This window comes from Pteropus alecto, unplaced genomic scaffold (genome assembly GCF_000325575.1).
Source record: "Pteropus alecto unplaced genomic scaffold, ASM32557v1 scaffold22, whole genome shotgun sequence".
In the NCBI taxonomy this organism is placed as follows: domain Eukaryota; kingdom Metazoa; phylum Chordata; class Mammalia; order Chiroptera; family Pteropodidae; genus Pteropus; species Pteropus alecto.
The window spans coordinates 14955697-14983550 of NW_006434839.1; the positions used below are offsets into that span (position 1 = coordinate 14955697).

General features: G+C 37.1%; 1 protein-coding gene across 6 annotated transcripts in view; it reads left to right on the forward strand.

Moving 5' to 3' along the window:
- Nucleotides 1–24720, forward strand: part of AASS (aminoadipate-semialdehyde synthase) — a 52148-nt gene extending 27428 nt beyond the window's left edge. For 5 of the 6 annotated variants that reach the window (XM_025045837.1, XM_025045839.1, XM_006910567.3 and 2 more), the window contains 13 exons: nt 2291–2350; nt 2517–2584; nt 4926–5047; nt 5234–5360; nt 8656–8766; nt 8859–8967; nt 10905–11045; nt 16597–16764; nt 18752–18847; nt 20759–20874; nt 21534–21622; nt 22141–22317; nt 23544–24720. In XM_025045837.1, the coding sequence (XP_024901605.1) occupies nt 2291–2350; nt 2517–2584; nt 4926–5047; nt 5234–5360; nt 8656–8766; nt 8859–8967; nt 10905–11045; nt 16597–16764; nt 18752–18847; nt 20759–20874; nt 21534–21622; nt 22141–22317; nt 23544–23662 (1503 nt within the window). In that variant the 3' untranslated portion in view covers nt 23663–24720. Of the gene's footprint in view, nt 1–2290; nt 2351–2516; nt 2585–4925; nt 5048–5233; nt 5361–8655; nt 8767–8858; nt 8968–10904; nt 11046–16596; nt 16765–18751; nt 18848–20343; nt 20506–20758; nt 20875–21533; nt 21623–22140; nt 22318–23543 lie in introns of those variants that run through there. The other variant, XM_025045841.1, reaches the window with a different exon arrangement.
- The last annotated feature ends 3134 nt before the right edge of the window (nt 24721–27854 follow it).

The window sequence follows — 27854 nt, forward strand, 5'->3', positions numbered from 1 at the left end:
TATTCTGTACCATTGCAGGGCACACACTATCGTTTTGAACCAATATAGAATTTTTGTTTTAGTTGAATCCGATAGGTATTTATTGTCTGTTAGAACAAGGCACACACATGAATGAAGAGAATTAAAACACAGCTTCTGACCTACAGAAGCACGAGGTCCTGGAAAGGGATGAGACAAGTGTGTCTTCCAGCCATAAGGTAGAATGTGGCGACCATTAGAAAGAGGCGACATTTGAGCTGGCTCTTGATAGATGTATGGGATCCATTCATTTGCATGAGAGTGGGAGGCACACTGTGATGAAGACAGGAGAGCAAAGGTGGGAGTTAATTTAATTTGGGGATTCTCTGAGTTGTTAAGTATGATGTAGCAGTGGTAAGTATGCTGGGCAAAAGGTCTTAACATCAGGGTAAATAGCTTGAAATTACAGGGAAGAATGATGAGCTCTCAAAGGTGTTATACGTGAAAGTGACAAGGCATACCATATGCTTCAGGGTTCTTGTAATGGTTGAATTCTAGCAAAGGAGATTGTTGCTGTAGTAATTGAGCAGGCTTTTGTTGTCTTTTATGTTTGTTTTTATGTGAACTCATGACAATTATTTAGCTTTCTTGGGGGAAAAATCCACTGAACTTGAAATAATTATTGTATGTATCCACTAATATATTAATTGAATATTTGCCATTTTATAATGTAGCAGGCATATGGCAAGATGTTAATGCAGTTTCTACCTTCAAGGCATGCTTGGGGGCAAATTTTGGTAAAGACTCCACAGAGGAGGCAAATCTTCAGCTGTGCCTTGGAGGACAAAGAGTGGGAGTTCAAGGTAGAGGAACAGCATGCGGGGCATGTGAAAGCATGTTGCAGATAAGCATCTCCACGTGGTTAATAGGACTGAAGTGTTGGGTATGAGGCAAAATGGAGGGTTGAGGTTGGAGAGGCAGAACCAGCCTGTGGAAAGTCTTCTGGGTCACCTAGGGAGCTAGAAACTTTATCTTGAAGGCAAGGAAAAGCTACCAAGTTATTTTAAATAGGCACAGGAGAAATAATCAGATTTATATTTTAGACTAGAGATAAATGGAAGGAAGAAAGGTTCCCATGGTCCCAGTAAGGCGTAAATAAAGCTGTAGAATTAGAGACAAAGAGCAGAGAGAGTTCAAAGTTTAACTATATGCTGAATGAAATTCAAATCTCATTTGGCTTCTGGCCTGTAGACAGGGTTGGTAGGTATAGGAGTCAGCTTGAGAAGAGAATACTTCAAAGGTGCCTGGGAGAAAGAAACAGTGTGGAGACCCCCAGGTGTGTTAATTCCATGAGCTTCCCAAAGAAAGAATGCTATGGCTTATCTTAACTTTTTTTTTTAATGTCTATATCCTAGAAATAGATAACCTTAGGTGTCTTGTGTTTTAGATACATGAGAGTAGTTTTACATTTATTTTAATACAGTAAATAAATACTCTCCTGCCAGCATCTGGGGGGTGTACTTTACTCTTTCTTAGTTGAGTGAGTTCTAGACCTTAGCCTATGGATAAGGGTGGAATGATCATCTCATTGGCTCCAATGCCCTGACCATCAGAAGCAACAGTACTGATTTATATGACATATATGATTTTATGATTTTTACCCTTTGGCAGTGTAGTCAAGAGCTGGATACCTTCAAAGAAAAATAGGAGTACTAGAAGGTTGCTGAGATGTTAATATGAGAGATGTGGTTTTTGTTGTTGGCCATCTGGCTCGTTCTTCTGAGAGATAATAGGAAGAGTGTAGATGCATCTTTAAGGTCGACTTGGTCAAGTCACTTTCCCTGGCACTTTTGAAATGCTGATGTGCCTATATTTGCAGAACTAGTACTCACCTGAGGGAGATTCACTATTGTAAGGTTGGCTTGCTGTCTGGAAGGCCTATTGTCTACTTCTAATAGAACATCTTGCACCTTTGAAATGGGCCCTTAGTCGGAAGACTATGGCTATAAAGATTGTGGTGATATTTGCCAGCATGCTCAATATGACATATTTAACTGGTGGGAAAGGATAACTTGTTCATGTTTTCAGCAAGCAAAGATAATTGTAGTCAAATTTTAGTTTTAAAATTGGAGCTTGTGTTGAAGTAGCATGTTCTCATGGGGCAGAATTTACTGCTTGTACAAGACTTCTATTACCAATTATTTACATTCAGTGGTCTTCAGAAAACTTTTCTAATTTTTTTTCTTTTGACTAATATTTTATCATGGATGCAAACACCAAGAAGCCTTCTTTACAATGTCATTTATCTATGACCAATCTCATTTCCTTTCAGATATTATCAGATGCAACACAGCCTCTTGAAAGTCAGAATTTTTCTCCTGTGGTGAGAGATGTAAGTTATGAAATTATTTTTTCCTATGAATGTATTTTTTTTCATCACCAACCTCTCTCTCCTCTTTCCTTTCCCTTTCTCTCTCTCCATCTTTTTCTATCAGTCATGAGCCCAAGTTTGTGGGACTAAAATGTGGATATTAAAGAAATGTCTTGTATACATTTAGGCAGTGATTACATCCAACGGTACATTGCCTGATAAGTATAAATATATCCAGAAACTCCGAGAGAGCAGGTAAGCATTGTTCTTATCTTGGTCTTATAAGTATTTCTTTAATGTTTCAATGTGAGTTCATGAGACTGGCTTTATACAAGATGTAAATTTTGGAAATGTCTATAAATATAGGCCATCCTAACTAAATGACTGGCTGAAACCAGAGTGAATTATTTTCTCCTGAGCAGTCTTGTTCTTTTTGGGCTTTCTAATATCTTATGTAGACTTATGTATAAGCAAGCAAAAGTCTAAAAGTGCTTTCCTTGGGGTGTCTTTGTCTGACATTTGCATGTTGCCATGTCTCAGTGACTTTCTCAAATGAAAGTGAGCTCACTACCCACTTCCATGGTGCTTTCAGTCTGGATTTTTGTTGAGGGTTTGGACTCTTTTGTTTAGTATAATGTTTAGGAAAGTGGGCTCTTGGTTGGAAATTACGAGTCGTGAAGAAAGAAAATGATCAGAGGTCAATTTTCCCTGGGGATTTTGGCACCTAGGAGGAAGGTGCCAAAAAATAACCTGGTAAATCTGCCCAAGAGAATAGCTATAGAAATGTACTCAGCTAAGGCCCTTGTTTCCTTAATTGATTTTTTTACTCCAAGTTTGAAAACATTAACATTTCTTGGAATATTCTGGTCCACTTCAGCTGATTGCACTTGATTTGTGTTTATACATGATCTATTCATATTGAACAAAATAACCCATGCATTAAATTCTCAGGAGAGACCAGAGTGGGAAAATTAATAACAGACAAACCAGCAAACAAACTGCCTTATCTTCTTTCTCAGCTGTTCTACCTACAAGAAGTAAATAAAGATCAAGTATATTACGTTATGCTTTTTCTATATGTGTTAGTTTACTTGTAGTTACTTTTTACACATCAATGAAATATTTTGGCATAAGACAGCAAGAGCGTATAATTTGTTTGTTTGTTTGTTTTTTAAATGCAGCCAGCTCTATAACCCCATAGGGGAGTTTCTTATAAGGGACGCGTCACATGCATTTGTTTTTCATAGCTCTCTGTATCTTTTGATTCTCGTCACCTGATGATCTCTTATATTACTAATCCTAATGACGTGTGTAACATGACCAGTCACGAAGACGTCTTCATTCTTACAGACCGTATTTCATGTAGCAGCAGGTCTACTTGGCTCCAATTGCTAGGACTGCCTGCCCTCCTTCCCTGGTAGAATCTTGCACCCTGCCTTAATCTTATGTCCTCTTCATCATTTAGCACAGTGCTTATTAACCTGGATTGTCTGAGGGTGCTGATGAGACAGACACTAGTAGAATCTAGGAGTGAGTCTTTAAAAATGTATTTTGAGCACTTTATATTTAGACATCAAAATAATAATTACAGAAATTAAAGAAAGTGTTATTCGAAAAGATATACAATAACCAAATAATAATGGTTCTTTCAGGAGGCGAAATGTCATGGGGGTGGAAGTTAAAGGAGACTTCGCTTCATTGGTAGTATGAGTGTTGGGGGCGAAGAGGGACAGCGACATTTTATATTTATTTTAATTCACTTATCATTGGTGTTTAAGAGATGTCCTGGCCTAAAATATCCCAACATAGCCTGCTGCTCAAGTCCCTGGCACCAGGCCATTTCCAGGGTTTTACACTGTTATCTGGGAATTTGATTCAAAAGACCTTTTATAGATAAGACAGATTAGACTGAGCATTAATGGGTTTATGAAGATAAGTAAAGCTTAGTCCCTGCCTTGAAGGTCATATTTTGTTGGAAAGAAAAAGAGTTATCTGTCAGGAAGGTACAAATGCTAAGTTCAAGAATTAAAATCCTGCCTAGTAAATCATCTTAGATTTCTACATTTGACACATGGCATTTATGATTTCAAAGTTATGATTTCAACTGTTCTCAAGTGAACCTAAAGTTAAATGACCAAACATAGCTAATATGGATAATAATAATAATTTCCTCTTCAGATTGTTGTCTCCTCAGATTATTCAGAGGAGTAAATAAGGTTTCTGAGGTAAAGCCCCTAGCACAATTTTAAATAATGTCCCCAAAAGGGCAGTGTGTGAGACAAGTCACTCAATCGTGAGTAAGACAAGCCATGGTCCAGCATCTAAGCCTCACCAGTCGAATTTTTTAAAGTCTATGGACAAGCAATGATGAGGTCTATTGTTTATCGTACAAAAGCTAAAATAATTTATAAAAAATGTTGGTATGGGAAACTTCCATTGAGGTTCTTATTATGAATAATGTGGGAAAAATTATTGCTTCATAGCCTAAGTTTTAGTTTGGTAACCAAAGGACAGCAAGATTTTGTTATTTACATTTTTTTTTTCTTTGATTAAATGATTCCCCTGTCCCTCACCATTTCTTTCTTTTTTTAAATAGGGAACTTGCTCAGTCACTTTCAATGACTACCAAGAAAAAGGTCTTGGTTCTTGGAAGTGGTTATGTATCTGAGCCTGTACTGGAATATCTGTCGAGAGATGACAACATAGAAATAACAGTAGGTAAATAAGCCCTAATTTTTCTTTTTTTTAAAAAGAGGAAAAACTTATTTCATAGCATGTTTACTCTGAATTTTAAATGACTATTTTGTTTCTAAACTTTGAAAAATTATTTTTTAGAGATTTGAAATGTGTTTTGCTTTCTAATGGAAGGAAATCTAAAAATTGGACTTTTTAATTCTTGACTAGGCTCTGACATAAAGAATCAAATTGAACAGTTAGGCAAGAAATATAACATTAGTCCTGTTATCATGGACATTGGTAAACAAGAAGAGAAATTGGTCTCCTTGGTGGCAACACAAGATCTTGTCATCAGGTTAGTATCTAGCAAGAAATGGTTGTCATATGTTTTGTTGTTCTTATTTCTCCTTCCTTATTTTCTCTTGTCTTCTGTTCTCTAAGTAAACTTTTTAGTTGAATTGTGCGTTGAGAAAGGTGCACAAATCCTAAATGTACAGTCCAATGAATTTTTACAAAGTAAACACACCATGCAATTCTCATCCACAACCAGAAACAGAATATGCACCCCAGAATCTCTCCTTTTGCCTACCTTGCATTTACTTAGCCCAAAAGTAAGCACTATCTTGGTTTCTAAAGTATAGATTAGTTTTTGCTAGTTTTTAACTTTGATGATTGGAATCGTTTGGTATCTTCTCATTTGTGGCTGCCTTCTTTCATTCATCGTTGTGATTGTGAAAGTTGTTTATGTTATTGTCTGTGATTATAATTTTTCATTCTCATTACCGTGTAATATTCCATGTGCGAATATACCATTGTTATCCATTTGATGGTTGATGGATGTTTAGGTTGTTTTTGGAATTTGGCTGTTATGAATCATGCTGCTATCAACATTTTAGTATTTACCTTTTGATTATCATATATACACATTTCTAGTGGGTATCTACCTAAAAGTGGAATTTCTGGGTCATGAGGTATTCCTGTTCCACATGTTTTGGTAGCTAGCTATTTTATCCTTTGGATTTATAAAGCTTAAATGAAACTGAATAGATCCTCTACTTTTATGACCATTTTGAATCTTATTAAAGGAACAGATTTCAAAATATGGTATTTATTACTATCTAATAGAAATGCAGATCTAACTTCTAGAAACAGAGCTACACGAGTTTCATTTTATAATTAAACTTTGTTTTGAAATGTCAAAGTGATGAGAATAGTAATTTATTCTTATAATATAATTTTTCCAAGATGGAAAGAAGAAAGTTACCTGCTCATTTATAGCTAGAATTCATAGCTAGATCAAATTCAAATGATATTGTTGAAGGCAGTTCTGTGATGTCCTACTTAAAAAAAAAAAACTACAGTCTTGGAAAACATATAATGAAAGGTAATTCTAAGTGAAAACTTTTGCATTATCTCTTAATATCTTTAAATATACATTCATTTTGGGCACTTAAAACATTACTTAATCTATACAAATTTAATGTATGTTAAATTTCATTTAGTAAAAATTTACTAATGACCAATAGACCTAAATATAACATTGTTTTCTGCTAAAAAAAATAACAAAATACATTTTGAATTAAATCTGAAGCAAAATATGACAAGATAATGGATAAAAAACAATAATTTAGTATGTTCAAAATTTAAAATTTAGCAAACCGGTGGCCTTTCGTAAGATTTAGCATTAGCAAAACTTGTTTTATATTTAATTTTTCTCAGTTGGTTGAATTTCTTTGCTGAATAGTGGTAATGCTGTTAAACATTGTTATCTTGTAGTGTTCCTTAAATAATTTTTTATTTTTTAAGTTGGCGAAGCAACATTTTGATGTAAGCATAGGGACTACCAAAATAAATTGAGTAAAGGCTAGGTTTCACACACACACACACACAAATTATAATATGTTAAATCCTCATAGATTTAAATTTTCAATTTTAGTTTTTATCAATTTAATGCAAATAGTAATCCAGTTTGCTAAGTTACTTTGAAAATTCCACTTGTATTTTGTGTATGTTTTCATAAGTGGCATTTCCAAGTATTTTAGTTAATTGGGTTGGAGTCAACTTAAATAATTCGAGTTATGTCCCCTTGGTTAGTTACTATGTCACATGCATGGTGAATTATGAATTCTAATCCTTTTGTCTAAAAAAGTCACCATCAATCACAATCTTATCATTTTAACTCTCAGCTTTTTATTAGGTTATTGCAGATAGTGCCAAAATTTAAAAATATTATTAGATCTTGATAACATTTTTACAGGCAAGTTTTCAATGTGGGGAAAGTGATTTAAAAAAAATATCTCCATTTAACCTTTAAGATGATGTCATTATACATTTTCTATTAATACTTTTCCAACAAAGAATTTTACAAGTATCTTATTCATTGGCTTATAAAGGGCTACCATATTTAGGGATCATTCTTTTAGATCAAAAAAGCCAGAAACAGCTCAAGATATTTTATATTAATATTGGCAAAATATGTACACAATTTTATTCTGTATGATGATAAATATATTTATCAATATTTATTCTATTTACCTGAGGAGGATCAAGAGCCTGAGAGGTGGTTTTATTGTTTAGCTTTATGTGAAATAGAGAAAATCTGAAGTATGCAAGATGAATTTGACATATATTGTGATATAGTATAATAATAAAACTCATAATAATGTTTATGAGTTTTTATTTATATTTTCATTGGTACTCTGTAGATTGCTTTACCAAATAGGCAATAAGCTGGTAGAACTTCAATATTGTTAAGCAATTGACAGAGTATTTTATTATTTCTTGGATAGAACATGAATATACTCATTTATATCAACATTTATGGAAATTCATTTTTTTATGTGCTTATGTAGTCCCGATACCAAATTAAAACACCTAAGCCAGATTTTTAGAAAACTCATTCAAAGTTAAAATTTTAAGTACAGCTTCATTTTTTGTTTACCATATAGACTTTTCACTATTTTGATAACTTTTACACCAGTCAATATCATTAAAGCCTATCTCCTACCCTGGACCTTCCTAGACTCTACTCTTTAATGTAACACACAGGCCACCTTAACTAAGTCTCATCTCATCCTGATAGCCATTTGAAAGATGTGGAGGTAAAAGGACAGCAACCTTATTTTTTAGTAGGGACCTAAGACAGGAAGTCAGAAATATAAGGATGGATAGAATAAATTCCATTAAATGTTATAAAGAAATAGCTGGATGCTTAAAAAAGGGAGGAGATCTGGCTTTGGAGAAATCTTCTTGGAGGAGATGACTTTTCAGACATTTCTTTAAGGAGGGTATGACCTGGATGGGGGTGAGTTAGCAGAGGGAGAATTCCAAGTGGAAGGCCCAGTAAGAGGAAAGATTCGGAACTGCCAAAGCGAAGGCTGGGAGTGGAGAGTTACAATGCTTCTTTGGTTCCTACATATGGTTTCTGGAGGAGATAGGAGAAAAATGGAAAAGTTAGGTGAAGGTCATATTGTGGAGAGTTTTGAATGTGCTAACGGGATGCGTTTATTTTGTAGTCCTCAAGGAGCCATTGATCATTTCTCAGAGAATAAATTAATCAGAGCAGTCTCAGCTTTGGTGCGGTTCAAGATACATTGGAAGGTAGAATTGGAAAAGGAAGTTTCTGATTAGCTTCTTCCTTTGTTTTTAAGCTTGTTGCCTTATGTATTGCATCCTCTTGTGGCCAAGGCATGCATCACAAGCAAAGTTAACATGATCACTGCAAGCTATATCACACCAGCACTAAAAGAATTAGAGAAGAGGTAAGTTTCAGTCATTTTTAATGAAGTAGCTCCATGGCATTATTTTTATTTTATACCCAACTTTTCCTTCTTCTTCTTTTCACCTGTTGTAGTGTGAAAGATGCTGGCATCACAATCATTGGAGAATTGGGATTGGACCCTGGTCTTGATCACATGTTGGCAATGGAAACAATAGATAAGGCCAAAGAAGTAGGAGCCACGGTGAGTCCAGTTATACCCAAAACTCCATTTAGGAAAACATGCAAACATCCAGGTTTTTGTTTTTGGAATACTCTTTCTCTAATTTTAATTAAAGGTGTTGCTATAATTTAATTCATATTTTGACTAGAAATTTCAAGTAAAATTCTGTAATGCAGAAATATCTGCATGGTAAAACAATGTCCAAGTCTTAGCAATTTATTTTTAGAGAAATAGATGCTACTAAAATATTTTGGTTTAATAAAAGATTTTAGACTGGAGATTTTGTTGTTTAGGATCTGACTGCACATGATCCAGCAAAAGTGCTATAAATATGGATTATCTGTTACGTATAAAGGATCCACTTGTACAGCCCTTAACCTCACATGGGGTAGAAGGATTACAGAATGTTTTTGCTCTTATGGATGCATGTTATTTGATGAAAGAAGACTTTGAGAATATCATGGAAATTAGCAGCTGGAGAGGCAAACTTAACCCCTTCTCCAAGCAGGATCCCAAAGTGAAAGCAGGCTTTACAAGAGCTTACAACAGGGAAGTCCACCTTATTCCATACTCACTTCAGGCAGTAAAGATGTCCAGACTGGATTCATAGGCCCAGCACTGGATTCTGAATACAACGAAGAGTTAAATAAAGCTGACTCTCAATCTGACGAGAAAGGAAGATTGGAAATTGATGCTATGATAAAGAAAAAGACAAAATCTTCAAAGCCTTCAAAATCAGAAAAAGATAAGGAGTCTAGAAAAGCAACAGAAAAAGTTCAAAGAAATGAAACCACTTTTCATTACCGACAGTCACTTTTTACTCACCCTGCTGACTAGTTTAGCTGGTCTAGAGAATGCTTTGGTTTTTCCAAAGGAACCATGTTTTAGCATAATGGGGCGACTGAGTGGTCCCATTATAAATAAAAGGTGGTATAGCTAGAAAGATGTACCAACTGGCTAACGTACACCTCTTACAGAGGTTGATAAGGCTGCTTGAGTCTTCCACTTTCTCCTGTCCATCTAATTAGATTGTGCTTCAGAATGACTGTGTATAATCAGAACTAGAATCTACATGTGGACTTTGGAGTCATTTTATTTAACAATAATATGCCTGGGAACAGTGCTGCTAAGGCGACTTTTGTAAGCTTAACAATTTATCTTACTGGTTTTTATAGCACCAACTCTGATTTTTGAAAAAAAGGTAGTTACTATTATGTGGTGACATTTTGTAAATAAATCAATACAAAATAGTCACCACCAAGAACTGGGTATTCTTTGTACATTGTCAAATATCTTGCAAAATATAAATTAGATATGAAAATGTTCCACATGATACATGTATAAATTCTTTTTAAGATTGTCATCCTGTACAGTAAAATATTATGTTGGTATATTTAAAAAAGGTTTGACTTTTAAAATTCGGAAAAATTCTTTATAATATCATCTATCCATTGGTAAATGAAATATCTTTTACACATGGATATGAAAATGCGATGAATCAGATGAAATGTTTTAGATTTTTTATATACAATATATAATCAAATTAATTGTAATTACATATTAATTATATGTCATATATTAGTTAATTACATATTGATTATTTAAAATTGTATACAACAATAATATATAATCAAGTTATAATCAGATATATGATTTGATACAAAAATCAGGAGGAACTGACCAAGCAGAATTGAAGAATATTTGGATTTTTAACTGGACAAAATGTTAGTCACAATCTCTAGAGGGTTTTAAAAAAAATAATTATATATAAAATGTAATTATGACAATCAAATGGTGTTTGACTTTAAGGATGTATTTTGGAAAGCCTTTTTGTAATATTAAGAAAGGAAAAACTATAGCAAGTTTATCTCATACATGTCATACTCAATTACTTAGGTACAATATTCTCCCTAACTTACTGTTAATTCTCCCTAATTTATTGATTCTTTATTTTACAGATTGAATCTTATATTTCCTACTGTGGTGGGCTTCCAGCCCCTGAATATTCAGACAATCCTCTGAGATACAAGTTTAGCTGGAGTCCCACGGGAGTCTTGATGAACATAATGCAGCCCGCCACCTACCTCCTCAATGGCAAGGTGAAGGATTCTAGAGCTTAGGGATATGAACCTGCAGCAACCGCCTGAGAAGGTCCAGACTCCTCCCCGACACCAGGGCCCTTTAGTCAGGGCTGTCCTGCCTGTCCTCCATCCTCTCCTCCTTCGGCTTTTCCCGGAGTAGATTTTCTGTTCCATTTCATGTGTCTCTTCATGGTCCCCAGCAAAACTTGTGCTCGTTCTTTCCTCTTCTTCTTGCAAGTTGTTTCTGCTTTTGGAAAACTCACTTCTCAGCTTCTTTGAGTATGTAAATATCGGTCATCTTGCAATTTATTTCAGCACGACAAACAATTACTGAGTGTCTACTGTGTGCTGGCCTTTGGGGCAAGGCTCCAAAGGTTGTCATACCGACTGAGGTTTCTGACCTCAGAGAACTCAGCTGGAATGAAGATGCTCTTGGAATGGAGGGTTTGGTGGGTCAGGGAAAGAAACTAATTTTTTTCCTCCCTAGCTGCTGCGTACCAGAATGTAAACACTCTCTGAGTTTAGTATCATTTTCATCATGTTATAAGAGGGAAACTGTGGCTGAAAGAGAAGGTTAAGATCATTCAACTGGAATTCAAACTTAGGTCTAAAACTCCAAAGCCTTTTCTTTCTCATTTTACCAGATTGCTTCATGGCAGGAAAGACTGACACTGGAATAATAATAGCTATAATCGAGTGAGAGAAGTTCCAAAGTACGCTAAAGTGCCACATGATGCAGATGAGAGGGCAGTTGATTTGACCTTGGTGAGGAGGCGAGGAGAAGAATTAAGAGAGAAGATAACATGTGCCTGGCCTTGCAGGATAAGAAGCCACCAGCTGGGCAGGGATGCTGTCACTCATGACTGCTAAGCGGCGACTTCATTTGATTCTTACGACAACTCTATCAGGTTTAAAAGGGAGAAAACAGCTCTAAGAAGCTTAGCTAACAGCCACAACTAAAGAGATGACAAGTGGCACAACCAGTATCCAAGTCACATCCATCTGCCTTCATGGCTTATCTTCTAACTGTAAGGAAAGACTCATATTTGGGAGCAAATATGACTGGACTGAGGGATCCTCTTTAAATTTATGCCTACGCGCCTCCCTCACCTCACCTTAGTCCTGGCTCTGCAGGGTGTGATGAGTTATATGAGCAGATGTGTGTCTTAAAAAGATTATTCTGGCAGCAGTATTATAAATTCTCAGTATATCTGTGAATATAAATGTATTTTGTGTACAAACAAAAGAGAAAAGGGAAAGGATCTCTTTAGAGACAAGGTGAATATTATCAGCCACGGTCTGCTGTACCTACGAGAGAGGGTGGCTCACAGCCTTGCTGTACATTAAATCAGCAGGGCAGCTTACAAAATACCTATGTCTGGGCCCTGTCCCCAAAGCTTCTGCTTTGCCTGAAATGATTCTAATATGCGGCTGAATTTGAGAAAAAAACAATTTAGTTACCAGAGGACCTCAGCTGTACTCAAAACTCTACCAAACAACAAGACACTTAACTTTGATACTGCAAAGATACATTCACATGTTTCAGGATATGAAAAAGAACTCTTGAATTCCAAGTGGTGGCATCCCTCACAGTGTCACCAAAGGCTAGGCGGTTGTAAAGGTCCACTGGGCATCAGTCTCCAGATGTGTCCTGTGCGTGCTGATGTTCTATCCAGTTCCCCCATTCTGTGAATCATGAAGGTTTGGGCAAGAAACTCAGTCTGATGTTCTACCAAGGACACATGTGTTTATCTGCCACAGCCTATCTCCCGTTGCATTTCAATAGCTCCTTCTACCTCCTGCAGTTGTGAAAAAGAGACTGGCCTATGTTTGCTATAAACTAACATGTAAATGCAGGAAAAATTCTCGCTTCAGTTGGGCAAATGCTTATTTTCAGGAGGCCATATAAATGACAGAGATGAGAACAATGAAAGGGTCAGCAGAGTGCAACCCAAAGAGCAAGGGCTTTGACATCAGTGAGTCTAGCTTTATGCTGTAGTTCTGCCATCACTGGCTGGATGGCACTAGAACAATCATCTAATCTCTCTGTGCTTTGGGCTGCACGTCTGAAGATAAACATAATAATACCAACCTTGCAGGGTTCTTGCAGTCAGGCTCAGTGAGGTCACATGGATTATAAACTGCATAACTGCACATTGTCAGGCTCGTAAGTCCCTATCAAATATTAGTTACATAAAGAAATTGATGGCGGTGAGAACTTGGGAAAAGAAAGAGGTTGTTTTCAGGCCGCAGCAGTTGTATTTGTTGAATCTGAAGTTTTCCCCTTTCATCCCGAACTCCTTTTGTTAAAAAAAAAAAAAAAAGAAAAAGGAGTGCTTTTTGCATCTCCCTGACACTGTGGAGGATACCAAGAGAAAACATGATGCTTTTCTTTTCTTTGTGAAAATGATACTTTTTTCAAGGTCCCACTCAAGTTTCCTCTTGTGGATGCATCTTTTCCTGACCACTCCAGCTCCCGTTCACTATTCTTTTGTCTGAATTCCCGCACTTTGATTGTGTCTAAGAGTTTTCCGGATGCTGTATTATTCACTCAGTAATTCAAGTGTATCACTCTGTCTCTCGACCCAGCAGCCTCTTGTATTCTTGTCCTTTCATCCCCTCTGTGACCTCGGAGTAGTCCTTACATAATTCACAGAATCATAAAGGGGGAGCCAGGTGACCTCTGGCTTCTGCTTAAAGTCGAAGCCTTCAACTTTCCCAGTAACTTGGGCAGAGGCCCATGAATTAAGACATACCTCATTGTCCTACATTCTTGGAGTACTTTCCAGCCACTGGTACTATTTCTAGCTCCTAACTTTGACTCTTACTTCTAACAAATCTGATTTCCTTCCACATATTTGGAGATAGTGATTGTGTCTTCTCTTAGTTCTGTTCCCTCCATGGGTACTGGGACACTGTCCCATACTGATGGCACCTGGGTGTGATGTGGCAGAGCTTCACCAGCACCTCCTGCAGCCTTCTCCCGCAAGCTACCCCCAGCTAAACATAGTCAAGACCATACTTTGCAATCACAGCAGTAAGATAGGTTTTCTAGCTCTCAAGTGTGCCTGCAAGTCAAGTTCACTTTGACTGCAGCACCCAGCTCTTCCTTTGCAGAAAATTAAGAGTGGTCACTGCTCTCTATTGCCTACAACCATGCTTAATGCAATTTTCAAGTCTAAAACTGTGGCTAACTCTGGAATGCTGTACCCTGTCAATCAGTACCCCTCTTAAGACACTGATCCAGAAATAAGCACAATCAAGGGATCAGTATGGTATAGGAGAAAGATAGACCTGAGTTCAGATCTGCCTCTGGATGACTCAGTCTCAGTTTTTGACTCTGAAAAATTGGTTATTGCATGGATTAAAGGTAATGTGTATGAGGCACCTAGCACACAGTGGGCCCTGAGTAAATAATTGTCTGAATATTTCTTATGTTATATTTCTTGTTAGTTTAGCAGTCAAGCTTATTATCTGTGATTTTCTTTGGTGGGTGAGGGGTGTGTGTGTGTGTGTGTTAAAGAGTTGGTCTTAGAGCAGCCTACAACAGCAGTGAATAATGAGCCACTCTTTCTTCTGGGAGTGGGTCTTGGAAGGGAGCAGTGTCGAGTCAGAAAAAAATGCATATTCTCTGTCAATAGATAAATCTGTCTTTCTGTCTTCATCTAAGTCATTAATAAAATATTAAAGAGGACAGGGCTTATTAATGAACCCCATAATATGCCACTAGAAATACAACTCTGACATGATGTCAAATAATAATAATTACCTGGTAATTTTTGGGTCAAGTTGCTTTGGCAGCTGTCAATCTCTCTAAATGAATCATTACCATTCAGCTTACATTTTCTTATTTTCTTCACAAGAATCTCATGATTGACTTATGAACCAGTTGATTTATTTCTCATTAGTAAAGTGCTGGAATATAGAAGTCTTTGTCGAATTTTTCTTTAAAAAAACTTCCTAACCTTTAAACAAGTAAACAAAGCTTTAGAACTGCCATAGGTTATAGAAATGAGATGGATGTGGAGACCCAAAAGGTTAACAATTGCCTTCTTAATAGATTTTTCTTTAAAATTTAGATTCCTGATAGAAGAAACTCATTTTAAAGAAACAGTGCAGAAATGATCTCTCTGGAAATGTTTACTGTGCAGTCCAGAAGAGTTTTATAGGAAAATTAAATGAAAAACGTTCCTCACTTCCTTTAGATTCTCACTCTTGGAATTTTAGCTGGTGCTCGGTGCTCTGCAAAGGGAGCCTTTTAAATGGAGAGACACCACGAGGCGTGATTCCGCAGTCTGCATGGCATGATTCCTTCTGGGGCTTCAGCTAGAGAGACGCGTTTCCATTTTCTTTTCATACCGAGACACATGCAGAATCTATGTGCAAATAAACTCTGGGAATCATTAAATTAGCCGAAGACTCCTTTGGGCGAATTCCTCAGAATCCATCTGAAGGTACATTGGCAACCCCCTCGTGCAGGGTTGTTCTGTGCAGCTTCAGACACGTGGTCAGAAATTGTGGTGCAAGCAGGACAAAATCCAGGGCCACCACTCACCCCCGCGGGAATCTTATCACTGCAGGATATGTTCTGTTATCTCAAGGATGATTACAAACCCCACAAACTAAAAATCAAAAAACAAACAAACAAAAAAACCAGGCCTTTAATCAAAATTAAAGAAAAAAAAACTTCACTGTATTTTGCATGTGTGCTGGAGCGAGGGGTGTGGGTAAAAGCATTACTGAGAGATAACGGAGCCTGGGAATCGGTGATTTAACTTCTCACCAGCAGTCAGATCTGGGTTAGCACTTTTCTGAGTTTCACTGTATTTTTTTTTTGCATTGTCTTCCTTGTAAGAGGATACTTCCCCCACTCCCTGTCCCCAGCAGACACCAAAGACTGACTAGTCTAGGCTGTGAGCTCCTTATAGTAACTTCAGCACAGCTCCTGGCACTTGGTAGACATTCAGTAAATGTTTGTTTAATGAATAAAGGAGTGAAAGGAGACAGGAATCGTACCTTATTCATCACTCTCCTTATTCTGTGCGCATTGAGCGAGACCCTGACGCACACCTAGAAGGTGCTCAGTGAAAGTAAATGCTGCTGTGTGAGTGAAGTGCACGAGGCCAGTGCACGAGGCCGGTGCCTGGTGTGGCGTTCAGAGGGGGATGGGAGCGAAGAAAAAGAGCAGCACGAGAATATTGCCATTGCTCTTTGCGGGTAGAAGCCATTTAAGTGAGTATCTGTCGCTTTTAGCTTATTGTTTATTTAAAGACAAAACAAAACTCACGTGGGACATGAGTCAGTGCCATCTAATCCAGGGGCAAGAAAAAGTAGGAAATAAGACTTTAGTAAAAAAAATGAAATGTTTTAAGTCAGATTTTAAAGCTTAAGAGAATGGCCTTGTGGATTATGATTATAGTGGAACAGCTTGAGTATGGGATGTTGACTATGATAGCTTCGTAAAGGATTTTTTCCAGTCCTCTATTGCTTTCTTTTAAAACTTTGATGTCTTTAGTTTGCAAATAACGCATTATTTGTTGCCCAGATATGCCTTTTCCATGTTCCTCAGGTTGTGAATGTCAAAGGGGGCGTCTCCTTTCTCGATGCGGTTACTCCCATGGATTATTACCCCGGACTAAATTTGGAAGGCTACCCTAACAGAGACAGCACCAAATACGCTGAGGTTTATGGCATTCCCTCTGCTCACACGTTGTTGCGGGGTACACTGAGATATAAGGTAAGAGGCTGTATCGAAGATGAAACACGTTCCCTATTTTGACATACGAGATGTATACGCTTCGTTTTTCTTAGTAATCAAAATAATTAAGATGGTGAACCAGGTTGGAGTCTGTTTGCTCTGGACTGTTGATTGGATGTTTTAGGAGACAACTCAAAATGGCTTGACAAAAAGGGAATTTTTGGATCATGAGGAGTAGGTGGCAGGCAAAAAAGATTAGCTTCAGGTGTAATGAGTTTTGGGGGTCAATGACCTCACTGGAACCTGGTTTCTCTTCACTTCTCAGCTCTTCCTTCAAGTACTGGCTGCGGTCCCAGGCTCCACATGGTGGCAGGATGGTAGCAGCATCCCCAGCCTTTAGGTTCAAATCCAGTGAGAATGAAAATGTCCATCTTCTTCATAGTTAAAAATATAATTTTTGTCTCATTAGTCTTTGAGGTCAGTGGGATAAAATGTGCCAGTCAGCTTCAGCCTCTGTTTTATATCCCTAAAGCTGAAATGTAGTCAGTGTCACTTTCCCAAGTGTGATGGGATACCTCAGCCACTCTCCTGCACCTGCCTGTCACCTGCTTGTTCTTGCAGACCCAGCCTGATATCATATTCCCACAGGATCTTTCTTAACTCTTTCTCCTTGACTCCCCCGCCCCACACACGCATCCATGCGAGTGTCCCCTCCTCTGTGCTCCCATAGCTCCGTGTTTACCTCTATCATAGCACCTGTAATATTCTACTGCAGTGTAGTCATTATGCATTTGACTTATCTGACCTTTCCTACTGGATTGCAGTTTCTTCATGGGTGGGGACTGCATTTTTCATCTCTGTGGACTCGGCTCCTAGCACACGTCTGACACGTGGCAGCAATTTACTAAATGCTTATTGATGAATGAATACAAATGATAAATTCATTTCTGGAGGTCACCAGAAGTAGCTCGAAAATGTCTCAGTATTTTAGATGTTAAATAAAGGGATCTCTGGCACTTATCAGATCCTAGAAGCAAGCTCGGGGTATTGCTTTTTTGTTTCTCCTCTTTGAAGTATATTTTCATTGGGTTAGAACAAATAAATGTGAGTTCTTTAATTAGTAGCCTTTGAACAGTTTGAATAATACGATATTTTAAAAATGTGAAAATTATTAGTTGGCCACACATTAAATGGTGAAATACCCAATGGCTACAGAAATTATTTCATATTTTAATACCTTTATTACTTCCTAAGATAGTTTCCCACCACACACACACACACACATTTCCTATACCTACAGTCCAGCAGCTGAATAGACAATTAATTACAATTTGTGTCAAGTGCCATAATAGAGATATGTACAAAATAGTACAGAAATACAGAAAAGGGAGTGCCTATTCACCTAGGGGGCTCAGTAGGTACCCTGAGTTGGGTCTCAAGGGAGGACTAAACATTTCACAGGTGAGGAAGGGTGGCTCCCACATTCAAGGCACAGTGGCAGTGTGCACAGAGGCCCAGGTCCCTGGAAAAGCACAGCATGTTTGGGGAATAGTGAGTGGTGGAGATGATGATTAGTGAGTCAGGCTAGGGGGACCTATTAGGATGGGTTTTATATAATATACCAAGGACTTCAACCTCATCCTGTAGAGAGTGAAGGGCACATGAGGAATTTTTATCAGTGATGATATTTTAGAAAAATTTCTTTGCTCCACCTCTTTTTCTTGCTCCCTATATGTATGAGGATAGTGGCTCTTAATTAGTAGAACGGATTATCTGCTTTTGGGGTTTATTTTGACAAGCTCTTTGCATTGTGAGAGAAAACAGCTACTCTATTAAATACTATTTTGCTGAACTAGAAAGCATATAACGCAAATAAGTTTGCATCCTTACTAGCAATACAAATGACTCTCTTCAGTCCGTTTTCTCATTGAATTGTAAAGGCAGATCCCCCTCTTGAAAAAAGGTTTCATATTTTTTTTCTTTTAAGAGACAATTTTCGTATACTGCTTAATAATTCTCATTACAGGGATATGCCAAAGCCTTGAATGGGTTTGTGAAATTGGGTCTTATAAACAGAGATGCATTTCCTGCCCTTAGACCTGAAGCCAAGCCTCTCACCTGGGTGAGTGACTCCAAAATTGTACACTGTCTGCTGTTCCTCAGAACTGCCTTCTGAAATCGTTAGATTTGAACTATGGTTCGGACTAGCAAAAGAACCCCTTTGGTGGCTTATGTGTAAGAGGATAAGCCCTAGCCCCCAAGTCCCCTTTCCCTTCACTGTTGTGGGAGGATGGAGAGAGCATGGACGCTAACTCACCTGGTATTTTCTGCAGCAACTCTTACCACTCGATCATTCCCTCAGCCCTAGGAAGAGATTGATTTGCTTTCTGCGCTGGGCTCCGGGCTCTGCCACTTGTTTAAGTGGTGACTCAGTGACAGAAATTAAGCTTGGGCTTCCTGCAATTGATAATGCAGGAGAGTGGCTGATGGTGTCACAGAACTGGATTCCCAATCTGTGAATCCTATTAGTTATTTCATTTGGCCATGTGTAACCATGAGTAATTTAAGTTTTCAGTTACTGAGTTTATGCCCATATCTATGTTGTATTAAAATCATAGAGTCTTAGGGTTGGAAGGGGCTTTGGAGGCTTGGAACTGAACATAGAGCTTTCAACTGCCAGGAATTAACTTGTTACTAGATGGTCATCTAACTTAAATTAATGTTCCCACAGAGCAGGAGAGAGGGGGGAATGGAGAGGTAGATAGAGTATTAGGGGTCAAATATGTGGTGACAGAAAAAAATCTAATTATGGGAGAGGAACACACAATACAGTATATATCTATACACACACACCTTATGGTTAAGTCGTATACCTGAAACTTGCTGGATTTCATTAACCAATGTCACCAATAAATAAATAAATAAATAAATTTAAAAAAATAGGTCACGTAAAAAAGAAATAAGCAATAACTTGTGTAAGCAAAAAAAAAAAAAATTGATGATCCAATATTCCAGTTGAAGTGCCAGAAATTTATCACAGGGAGAAAAGGATCAATATTGCTAATCCCAGTAAGTTTCCCAAAGAAACTTTGGTTATCCCGCTAGCCAGTTGCTTTTCAATTTAGTTTTTTGTGTGTCTGAGAACGTTGGCAATCTGTGTTCCATAAATGTACTCGTTGGACAGGAATAAATAAGTATCCATAGGGTGAATCTGGGGTTGAGGCAGCTGCATTGGGAAGGTTGATATAGGCATTTTGGGACTGGCTCCAATATCTTGGTAGCTACAGTCTAAAATAAGGAGTTGGCAAAAATTTTTTTTTTTTTTTTTTAGTAAAAGATCAGATTGAAAATATATTAGGCTTTATGGGCCATGCATTCTTTGTCAGACTACTCAATTCTGTTATAAACAATACATAAACAAATGAGCGAGTTCCAATAAAACTTTTATTTACAAAGCCAGATGGTGAGCCAAATTTGGCCTGTGAACTAGTTTGTTGACCCTTTAATCTAAAGCTTAACTTCCTTGGGGAGCCTGGAAAAAAGTCTTATTTAGAAAGTAGAAAAAGCTATGACCAAGGAAGTTAAGTGTTCTTCCTTTGAAATTTTATTATCTGCAAGGTCTTTCTCATCTCTTGGTTCTATAAAAGAACTCTGGTTGCTACTAGCAACCAGAGCAATAAGCTCCTTTCACTGTATCCTGGCCAAAATGGACTGCTGAAGAGTAAGGCAGAATGAATGAAAAAGTGATGGAGAGAATTTGCAAAGGCAAGAAATGTGATGGTAAATATAATACTATCTGTTTAGTATTGATTTAATGTTATGATCCATTTGTGTTAAAATATTTTGGAATACTATGCATTTATTGATGTGTGGGTGTGCACACGTGTGCATGCACATGTACATGTTACAATTTACTATTTCTAATTTAAATTTTGAGTTGCATTTGAGGTACAATGTCTTAATAAAATACTTTCTCAACTTATGTTTTATTTTATTAGGAACTTAGAATTTTTATTTTTATTTTTCTAACCAGAAAGAGCTCCTCTGTGATCTAGTTGGGATTTCACCCTCCTCCAAGTCCGATGTGCTCAAGGAAGCCGTCCTTAAGAAACTAGGAGGGGACAATACCCAGCTGGAGGCTGCTGTATGGTAGGCACCCACCAATCAACTTAGAGCAAAATATTGGATCGATGGTTACTTAGTCTTTTCTGGTCAAAGGAAAGTCAAAATAGAGCCAAACATTGTACATCGTCCTTGATTAATTTGCTGCTAATGTTGGCCTGTTGTAGAGAGATTATCACATACCATGTTCATGTGGGGATAAAACCCAGATAAGGAGAGAAATTCAATGGCAATTATATCTTGGGGAATACTTAGTTTGAGACACTTTGCTACTCAGTTCCCAAGAAAGGTGGGATATTTTTCTCTCCTGCAGGAGGTTCTCCCAGTCTTCCTGCAACTGCTTTAAAACACTCATTTACACGGCACTGGCACATTTTGCTGGTATCCCTAATGTGGGAGAACTAACCTGTAAGTTTGTCTCCTAAAAAGCTTTGCAACAGCATAGACTTCCAAGGCATCAGTTCTGCTCCAGGGAGCACTGCCTGGGGGAGTCTGGGGATGATTCTAAAGATTAAGACATTAATATTGTTATTTTTATTTCACAATTTAGGAGAGTCCAATAACTTAAACTGTCATCTTGTGATACTGCCCTTTTAAGGACAAATCCAAGAAACGATTCCTTCTGCTTTCCAAGTGAGAATGTGTATAGGACTTGAGCTAATGCAGCCATCTCTTGTGCTTCTCAGGTTGGGCTTGCTTGGGAATGATCAGGTCCCTCGGGCAGAGTCTGTTGTGGAAGCGCTCTCCAAGCATTTAGCCACAAAACTTTCGTACGGTAGGTCATGGGCTTTTCACTAAACATCCCAAAGAATCATAAGATGTCATCAGTATGACTGAAAAATCAGATCGCAGGACTGAAGCCAAGTTGTAGGAGTGGGGAAGTGTGATGTGAGGGAAAGAACAGTTGGGCTCTTTTTCCAGAGGGAAGAATAAGAGAACAATTAAGAATGAACTTGGGTAATATGGGAAAGGAAAAAAAGTATTAGTTTTACATTTAATTTTTAACTCATTAGGAAATGGTGAAAGGAGCGTTTTTGTGAGAAAAGTAAGTGGCCTCTACAGCGGTGTTCTTGTGTCTGTGGCCAGGCTGTGGTGATAACAACCTAGATAGAAGAACATGATCAGAGTTATACATTCCTTAGGTTTTTTACTTGGTCTTTGGGTGAAAAACCGGAATAGATAATTGTCTAAGGACCATATATAATGGGAGGGAGGGCAGCAGCAGGAGATGAAATACGATATTGGAGTTGTGATGTTACTGGCATTTTAAAACATCTGTTTGTTTACTTTGAGGTCCCGGAGAGAAAGATATGATTGTGATGAGAGACAGCTTTGGAATCAGACATCCTTCTGGACATTTAGAAAGTAAAACTATTAATCTCGTGGTTTATGGAGACACCAAAGGCTTTTCAGCCATGGCTAAAACTGTGGGATTACCCACCGCGATGGCAGCCAAGATGTTGCTTGATGGTAAGTTGTTTCATTGGAGGACCGAGTCTGTTTTCATATCCTCTCCAAATCATTCAGTGCCTGGACATCAAATCCCTACTCTTGAGTTTGACACTGGCGTTGGTGAAAAGTGAGCCGTCTCAGAAAAGCCAAGCGCTGGCTGAATGGGGGATCACTTTGTGGTGATATAAAGCATGGACTTTGTAGTTAGAACTGATTTCTAACTACAGCTCAGTCACAAGATGGCTGAGTGATGGCGTACAAGTTACACAGCATCTCTGAGCCAGAGTTTTCTCATTTTTAAAGAGGAGATTGCCACCTCTAATTTATAGGGTATTGTGACACTAAAGTGAAATAATACATAAAACTCTTACCGTGTAGAGAGGCCGTCAAGGAATGTTAATGCCTTTTTTTTTCTTTCTTTGGTTTTTCATATTTTGAGGGTGGTAACACTGAAATAGCTCACTTTAGATCTTCAAAAATTGAGACTATGTTTTATTAATCTTCATATCTCAGTATATTGTCAGTACTCAGTAAATATTTTGAACAAAATGAATTCAAATTTCAACTCTCCACTCTTCTCTTAAGATCACATATATATGTTCAAATAAGCATTACTTCTGAATAATACCCCATTTGGCCCTTCTGAAAGTGTGAGGGTTGTAAAAAACATCAAAGCATATCAATATCAAATAATGAGAAAACATATCTATGATAGCATTCCACCTAACATCAAATTAAACCATGTACTTAGTTATTGAGGAAGCAGAGTGAAGAAGTGATCAGGGATGAGGTCATAATGGCCTTTAAGGAAAGTGCCCAGACTTACTATTTCAGCAGGCCTAACAGATGCCCAGGCCCAAATAACCAGACTGGTTTTAATTCATTCTGTTGGTGTTATACTTTTAAATAAAATGCCATCAGAAAATAAAGCAGACCAGTTAGGTTTACCTTACTTTCTTACTATACTATATTCTCTGATTATCTTGGCAGAAGTTTAATTGTTAAGCATATAAATTCTGACACGGTCCCTAAGTGTTTTCAATTTGAATAACCCCTTTTCCTTATAGCATGTTGATTAAATAATAATTTAGCAAAAGACATTTAAGTAGCTGTTTTAAAAATGTCTAGGCCTCCAACAATTCATTGACTCTGACTTTATGGGGGGACCGTCTGGAGATTCTCGCTATAGAAATATTCTTTAATACTACCTTTAAAATTATGACTACAAATTTATTTTCTTCCAGGTGAAATTCAAGCTAAAGGCCTGATTGGGCCCTTTTCAAAGGAGATCTATGGACCAATATTGGAGCGAATTAAAGCAGAAGGCATTATCTATACTACACAGAGCACAACCACACTTTAATTGAGAATTATTTTGTTTTTACCTTCTCAGGCAACACAGCTCTGAGCATTTGTGCAACAACCATGTTTGCTACTGTGCTGTTTTAAACTACAAAACATGATATGTTTTTGAATAAGTCATTACAGTGATGTTTTTGAAATATAAATGTCTATTTTAATATGAAAACATTTGAAACAGGAAATGCCAGTGATAGAGAACTTTAATAATTCTACTATGTATTTTTTCACATGTATGTAGAAGTGATAATGAGTTATTAATTTATTGTGCAACTTTTTTCCTACAAGAATATATTTTCCTATACTCAGCAGATGCAGTTTTATCTTTTTAGATATAAAAAAGTTTCCTCAATAACATAGCAATGCAAAGGATCATAAGAGACTACTACAAACAATTATATGCCAATACACTGGAAAACCTAAAAAATGAATCAGTTCCTAGAAACATACAACCTTCCAAGACTGAATCATGAAGAAATAGAAAATAGACCAATTATAAGTAATGACACTGAATCAGTAATTTAAAAACTCCCCAAAACAAAAAGTCCAGGACCAGATGGCTTCACAGGTGAATTCTACCAAACATTTATGAAGAGTTGACACTTACCTTTCTTAAATTATTCCCAAAAAATTAGTGAGGAAGGAACACTTCCAAACTCCTAGGAATAGATTGAGAGTCTAGAAATAACCCTCACATTTATGGTCAACTGATTTTTTAAAAGGGCGCTAAGACAGTTTAATAGAGGAAAATAGTGTTTTCAACAAATGGTGCTGGAACAGCTGGATATCCACATGTGAAGGAATTGGAAATTGGACCCTTACCTCACAGTCAAAATTAATTCAAAGTGAACCAAAGGCCTAGTTACAAGGGCAAACACCATAAAACTTTTAGAAAAAGTCATAGGCATAAATATTCATGATCTTGGATTGGATAATGGTTTCTTAAGTAAATGACACCGAAAGCATGAGCAATAAAAGGAAAAAAATACATAAATTGAACAGCATCAGAATTAAAACTTTTCTGTTTCCAAGGATACCATCAAGAAAGCAAAAAAAAAAAAATTTTTACAAATCATATATTAGATAAGGAAGGAACTTTTATTTAGAATATATAAAGAATTAATATAACCAAACAAAAAGACAAAGATCCTGATTTAGAGAAATGGACAAGGCTCTGAATTGGCAGTTCTCCAAAGAAGAGCTATGAAGGGCCAGGAAGCACATGAAAAGATGCTCAACATCATTAGCCATCAGGGAAATACAAATACGAAATCAGACTTACAATGCCATACTACTTCATAGTCACCAGGAAAGTTATAATGAAAAAGATAATAACAAATATTGGTGAGGATGTAGAGAAATTAGAACCCTCATTAACTGTTGGTAGAAATGTAAAATGGTACAGCCGCTTGGGAAAACAGTCTGGCAGTTCCTCAAAAGGCTAAACATAGAGTTACTATATGACCCAGCGATTCCCCTCTTAGGTATATACCGAGGAGAAATGAGAACATATATCCACACATAAACTTATAAACAAATGTTCATAGCAGTATTATTCATAATAGCCAAAAATGAAAACTAGCAAAATGTCTGTCAACTAATAAATTGCATAAACAAAATGCGGCATATTCATACAATGAAATATTATTTGGCAATAAAAAAGAGACGAAGTACTGACACATGCTATGACATAGATGAACCTTGAACACATTATGCCAAGTGAAAGAAGTCAGCCAGAATAGGCCACATATAATATGATTTCATTTATATGAAATGTCCAGAATAGTCAAATCTCTGTATAGAGAAACTAGATTAGTGGTTGCTTAGGGCTGGTGGGTTTAGAGGTGAGTGAGAGTGATAGCTAATAAGTTTGAGGTTTCTTTTCGGTGTGATGAAAATGTAGAGTTAATTGTAATAGTGGTGGCACAACTCTGAATATACTAAAAATCACTGAATTGTATACTTTGTGTAAATTGTATGGGATGTGAATTGTATCTCAAGTTTTTATAAAAAATATTAAATTACTAATGAAACTGTTTTTGCTCCTTGTGGAAATTATATGTGTGTATGTATACATGTACATATATATAATTAGTTAATTATTAAAATTAAAACATGTTTTCTATAAGTTAAAGAACTGTTTGACTTTCACAGACTGTGCTCATATTCCAGCATATAAAACTAATTCTGCCCTGAAATAAGCAGGGATTATGTGTGAAGTACGTGGCAGTCAAGAGAACATCTATGCTATTTGAAAAGAATCAAAGTTATTAAGGCCGGTTCTACCTGTCACAAATAATATATGGAGATTAATAATCTATTAATAAGTAAAGTCATTTCTGTTGTGACAGTTTTTTGTGCTACAACATTGAGTTTAACACAATCGATTTGGAAACGAGTGCCCTGAAGGAACAGGAAGTAGGAAACAAGCACCTTAGGTGGGAGGGGGAACCTGTCGTGAACGCAGTTTAATTAACTGGTTTGGGCTTTACGATAACGTGATACAGGGGATGTGATTGAAGAACTGCTCCAACACTAGCGCTAGAAAAGGAAATGCCAGTAAGCGCGAGTACAGATAGATGACGTCAGACACTGCACTGGCTCTCAGTAACAAGTTTTCCAGCAGAAATTCACTCATAAAGGTGGTGGTGGTAGGATCTGGGGATGAATGGATAAGTTATAGCTATAAGCATATGCTTACAGATGGGGGTCAGGAAACTTTCTATAAAGAGCGAGATAGTAAACATGTTAGGCTTTGCAGGCCAAAGGGTGTCATGACTGCTTATTTCTGCCTTTGTGGTGTGAAAGCAGCCATAGACAGCACGTCAGTGAGTGGACATGACTGTGTTCCATTAAAATTTTACTTATAAAAGTAGGTGATGGGCAGCCATAGTTTGTCAATGGTTAGTCCTGGTCTAACCATTTTGGTAGACTTAATGTTCACATCTTCCAGATCTTTCTATCTCTTTTGGCTTTTTTCAGATGTTTCCAATGTCCAGTTTTCTTTGTCCTATACCCTTGAGATAATAGACTCTTCTCCTCTGAGAAACAGTGTGATTGGTTCTACAATATACTAGCTGTTTCTTGCTCCATAAAGTGAGGATAACTAACTCACAGAATGGTTAATGAGATAATGTACGAGAAAAGCCTGATACCTAGTAAATGTTCGAAAACTAGCATTCTCTCTTGCAACACCTTTGCCTGATATTTATATTAAAGTTAATGAAATTTCGGTTTTGAGGGTTTTTTTCAGTCTTTTGGAGGCCTTTGTAAGACTCCTTAGACACCCATGCTGTTCCAACAAACCATAGGTGCATCTGCTCCGCGAGAATCTTAAAGTGATTGTAGAGTGGAAAGGAACAAAATAACCACTTGGCCAGGCCTTTGATTTTCCAGAAGAGAAAATGTGTCTCACAAAGTTAAATAGCTTGCCTGACATGACAAGACTTAATATTGAAATTTGATCGTCTTTTGAAGACTCAAAATACTTGATAAAATTTAGAAGCACTCTGACTTTTAAAATCTCTTTTACCACGGGTTGTTAGGGCCACCAGGAGCCCACATGGTGCCCATTATTTCTTTAAGACACTCTGTCAAAAAATTGTCATCAAATATATAATTTATTAGAGCAACACACTTTACTACCATTTGATAGAAAACTGGTAGTAAATAAATGTTAATCATATTAAATACATGTCATAATAAATATTCAATATCTGTAATAGGATTAGCTCCCCAGTTGGAGCAGTGCACAATGTGTACAGCCATGAGCAAAGTAGTTAATTTTATCCTTATATGTATAAATTAGCCTTTTTTTTTTTTTTAATGCTTGACATTTGTTAATTGTTTGGAATGGAACTACATTTACTAGACCTGGAAAAGATCCAGGGAAAAAAGCTGCCTGCTCTGGAGCAATACTTGTTAGTCACTGACAGCTAATCTCATAACTTCCTATGTTCAATTTTGTTTTAGTCCTAACATTCATTCTTAATTTTTATTGATTAGCAAGAATGACAAAACACAGGATTAAGAGTCTTAATTTGTAAGGTTGACAGTTCCGTTCTTTGTTAAGTTGTTGGTGTGGTAAAACAAAAGGTTTCCTGTGTCTTCTCGTGTTATGTTGATTGGCAATGTGTACCATATTGCTGGGTAAAAAATTCATAAACCCTGGAGTTTATTCATGAATCTCACTCTCA